The sequence below is a fragment of the Limulus polyphemus genome, unplaced genomic scaffold (assembly GCF_000517525.1).
Source record: "Limulus polyphemus unplaced genomic scaffold, Limulus_polyphemus-2.1.2 Scaffold5617, whole genome shotgun sequence".
NCBI lineage: Eukaryota > Metazoa > Arthropoda > Merostomata > Xiphosura > Limulidae > Limulus > Limulus polyphemus.
The window spans coordinates 54,472-59,491 of record NW_013671227.1 but is presented as its reverse complement, the minus strand read 5'-3'; the positions used below and the strand labels follow the sequence as shown (position 1 = coordinate 59,491).

The window sequence follows — 5,020 nt, the reverse complement described above, 5'->3', positions numbered from 1 at the left end:
CACATTTCAATTATTATACATTATATATGTATAAACATGAATACTATTTACAAATACATTTTTAAAATTTATTTTCTTAAAACATAAAACAATAAATAAAGAAGTAGAGCAAATAATTATCTCTTCTAGTTACGATCTTTGTACTCGTTTGTTGCTTGTCATAGGTTGCTAAGCCTTATGAAATTTCCCACATGGAGGATGTGAAAAGAAAACTGTTTATTTATCGTTGAATCTATTGCTAACAAGTCACAGACACCTACTGTAGAAGAACCCTAAGCCCAACAACTATATAGTATAGCCATTTATTTCAACAGTTGGTAAAAAAACCAGAACCCATATAGATATACAATATTATTTTTTAATTCTGACAATTACACTTTTTGTTTGCGCTCTCTTCCTGTTTTTTTTGTTTTGAATGTCATACAAAGTGGAAATATTTTTCTATTTCCTTTTTCTACTTCACTTTAATAGTTTTATGTGAAAACTTTATTATTTTAACTTTTTTTTTTTATGGTTTTCAACAAAGTTTTTTACCATTTGAAAATTGATATCATTTACTTCCTGTACAATTACATAGACTTCATGTGGTGGTACTACACTGAGGAATTGTCTGCCTTAATTCTTGTTATATGAGTTGACCGATTTGAAAGTGCTTAAGTTTTGGTTCTTATTTGAAGTTTATTACACATTATATGTGATCCTTTGTGCTAACTCTTTTATCAAGATATCTAACTGACCTGGTCTTTCCACACATTGTACAGAAAGAACTAAATATAATTCTGCACTCAACCTGACTCATGCCCACTGTCTTTGGTCATGTTAACCCATTACACTGTCTCTTTATGAGGACTGAAGTCCAGTGATTGTGCCTGATGACAGTGGTCCATGCACAGTCTAATTCTGCCATTACTTCAAGTATAAGAATGCCAGTGAAAGCACCATTTTAGACATATTTTATCTCAAAGTTTGCCTTAGACATTAATGATGGTGATACTGTCCAAATTAAATATGATTTTTGGCTTTTAACTGGTTATAGTTTTTGGTTTTAACCCTGTTTGTTAAAAACAAAATGAAGACAATATTTGTTATATATTTGCTAATCCACTTTTTTCACTTATTTTGTTTTTATCAACTGTGTATTACCCAATGTTTTCTGCAGATATCTCTGAAGTTCAGTATTGTTACGTCTCTGGTGGTTAGTTAATTTTCCCTAAAAATTTTTCCGAAGAAACTTTAGCGATACAAGTCCTTTCTTAAATAAAACTAGTTTATTCTTTCACAATACAACTTTGCAATACACTTAATTTCCACAGTCACGCTATAACTTAAACAAACACTATAATTCACAATGAACGAACGATTCACGCGCTTGACTCAATTGTCGTCTCTATCTCTGTCTGCAATTCAATTACCATTTGATTCGTCTCTCGTTAACCGGTGCACTTATATACAGGAATAGAGGGCGCCTAACACATACTGGATTATTCGTGATGTTCCCCGATCCATCGAGAATATCATGACTTGTTACCAGAGTCATGTGACTACCACTGTTGTAACAATATTTTTATTTTCAGTTTGGGTAAATAAGAAAGTCATTCTTGAGCCTTTCCTGTTGAATAATTTATTGTTTCAATGTGTTGTATGTCAATTTTTTGTTTGAATATAGAATCAGACATAAAATATGTAGTATTTATATAGTTTAAGACTGCTTACCTACATAACTAAATTTGAAATATTAGGTTTATTAATCATATCATCATATTTTAAGTTAGTAAACTGTGGAGAGTGTATGTAATATTAACACTAGTTGTTATTTCTATTAACCCTTTGTTTGATTTTAGAACATGTCTGTTCAAGTGAAAATGGAACAGCCTGGTGATCTACTACAAGATGTTTCAAAGTTCAGTTGCAGTGATGATGAGAATCAGAATAGTTCATTCTATAATGCTATGAACCTAAAAACAGAGACTGAATTTCAAAGAGAGATTGAATCAGGGTTAGAAAGAACATGTGGTAAGTACAGACTTCACCGAAAACTTAAGTTTCTTGACACTGGCTCAACACTTACCAACAGACTTGATTGGTATAACTGATTTTGTAACTCTACAGTAAACATAATAAAAAAAAACATAAGGGTTTTATACCATGTCTTCATGAAATTCTTTAAACCTAAGTAGTATTTTGTACACAAAAACTCTGGTGTTTAATTACGTATCTTTACTGAAAATGTGTTCATGAATATAGGGAGTTAGTGTGTTAACTACTCCAATTGCAAAGTGATTTTCTTCTTAAGATTTTAAATACTTTCTTCATCTTAAAGTTATCAAATTTCGTTTGAGTAATTTCTAAAATATCGTAAATAAATATCAAATGATTTTTCAGTAAAATTATATTTTGAGTGTTATATTATTTACATTATCTCTATACACAATCCTTTGATTTGACTAACCTTGTAATCACCATACAAAAATACATTTCTTTCTTTCTAGAATGGCTTCAAGCTGTAACATGAAACTACAGTTTCTTTATGTCAAATACCTTAAAAGATATTGAATCAAACACAGTAGCCCTGCTTTCTCTTTCCATTTTTTGGAAATGCTCCCTTACTTCAATATATGACATGAATAATAAATCACAAGCTAGTGGTTTTCTCAGCCATTTTGATGTGTTATTGTGGTAAGATCCTTCATTTCAATATTTCAAACGATAAGTCTTCAGTGAGCTCAAAATTTCATATTTTTTGGACCCAAATACTACTTAGTTACTACACATGATAAATTATAGTGGAATTCAATACTATCAATATAGTAATTTATTATTTTTTGGTTACTTAGAATATTTATATAAAACCTAAAAAAACACACACACTTTACTTGTTTTCAAATGATATATATATTATGAATATATGAAACATATGTACAATAAAGTATTCACACTATAAACAATATAAGCATATCGTAAACGTCATATCAGTAGATGTATAGTTCTCTTCTTGTCAGAAGTCCACTAAAGCCTGTTCAATTATTTTGAAAATAGTTTGGCTTGTCAACTGAGATTCTTCTAATACTATCACAATATTAGTCTGGTGTGATTCACATACGATTGTGGCGCGAATGACCGTAATCGTTTGGTCTTCTTTCTTCGAAATATCCTCTGTTCCTTTTGTCAAAGTGTACTCGGGCTGATTCAATTACTTTAGAACCACGCTTTGACGGATTAAATTATTTTTCTTAAATCCTTTTCTACTGTTAGTCTTAGTCTAACATATTAAACGTTAGGCATATGTTAATCGTTAGGCCTATCACTTCTCGGGTAGTTAACTTCACGCCGAACTTTTCCTTACCTGTAACTTTACTCTCTTCTGCTATTGTCTGTCTACTGTTTCCGATCGTCCACACTGTTTATATGTTTATCAATTAATCGTCTGCCCACCTTCTAGAAATCTCTATATTCTCGACGTTCGATAGCTTAGCATCAATGAATTATAAACACAACTTCCTACAATCCTCTGCTTTTAACTCTTATTATAACGAAAAACTAAACAATAATAAAATATTCACTCACAAAATAAATTAATCAATAATATCCAAACTAAACAGTCTTTAATATCATGACATATAGCTTTGTACTAAAAGAACAACAACAACAACACCAGTTCATACAGATTTTTCCTTTAGGAATTATTTTCTGGTGATGAGTTGTTTTGTATATCTTTCTTTCAAACTCTGTCTTAGATTTCTTCCTTCTGTCAAGTCAAGCTAAAAGTTATGAGTACTCTCGTGTGAGTTCTCGGGATTTAGTGCATTGATTTAATCTCCAGCTTGCGTTGAAAGTAAACATTTAAGGAACTCGTTTTCCTTGAATTCGAATGATTTGATCAGCTAATCTGGAACGAAGAAATGACACATCGATGATTTGACGATAAGGCAGGAAAATCCAAGCACTTGGAGCTTTGTATGGTGCAGAATAACGAAATAAAACCAACTAATGAACTAAAATGTACGTACTTTATTTATTTTAAGTTTGAAGGTATACGTTATAGAGGGATGTCAATATAAACCTCAAAATGTCAGTTCATTCATTCTTATTACGTCATATTCACACGTGACACCCTATTTTACCACTATTGGCTGTCATTAAATACTATAATATAACATTTTCTGTGAGGTATGACATTTCACAATGTCTCATCTCATTTTACAGGCTTCACTTTGTTTGTTTGTAATTAAGCGCAAAGCTACACAATGGGCTATCTGTGCTCTGCCCACCACGGGTATCGAAACCCGGATTCTAGCGTTGTAAGTCCGCAAACATACCGCTGGGCCACTGGGGGGCGCTTCACTTTGTAATTGGACATTTCGCGTGTTTCACACTGCCACGCGTTGGGTTAGTGTTTAGTGTTGTTGGTACTGATGTGTTCGCGTTGCTAGTAGTGTTAATGTTATTAGCGATTATATCTTCGTGTTGTTAGTTATTGATTGTGTTATGTTCGTATTATTAACAGTATTGTGTTGATGTTGATAGTAGTGTTATATTCATGCTTCCCCTTTTTATGTTCATGTTGTTAGTAGTGTTATATTCATGCTTCCTCTCTTTATGTTCATGTTGTTAGTAGTGTTATGTTCATGCTACCCCTCTTTATGTTCATGTTGTTAGTAGTGTTATGTTCATGCTACCCCTCTTTATGTTCATGTTGTTAGTAGTGTTATGTTCATGCTACCCACTCTTTATGTTCATGTTGTTAGTAGTGTTATGTTGATGTTACCCCCTCTTTATGTTCATGTTGTTAGTAGTGTTATGTTCATGCTACCAACTCTTTATGTTCACATTGTTAGTAGTGTTATGTTCATGCTACCCCCTCTTTATGTTCATGTTGTTAGTAGTGTTATGTTCATGCTACCAACTCTTTATGTTCATGTTGTTAGTAGTGTTATGTTCATGCTACCCCTCTTTATGTTCATGTTGGTAGTAGGGTTATGTTCATGCTACCCCTCTTTATGTTCATGTTGGTAGTAGGGTT

At 32.2% G+C, this 5,020-nt stretch overlaps 1 protein-coding gene across 1 annotated transcript in view; it reads left to right on the top strand.

Annotated features, from left to right (window-relative positions):
- LOC111089228 (zinc finger protein 329-like) overlaps positions 1-5,020 on the top strand; it is a 23,976-nt gene that overhangs the window by 3,916 nt on the left and 15,040 nt on the right. The window contains exon 2 of the mRNA XM_022401334.1: positions 1,842-2,013. Within this exon, the coding sequence (XP_022257042.1) occupies positions 1,845-2,013 (169 nt within the window). The 5' untranslated portion in view covers positions 1,842-1,844. The remainder of the gene's footprint in view (positions 1-1,841; positions 2,014-5,020) is intronic.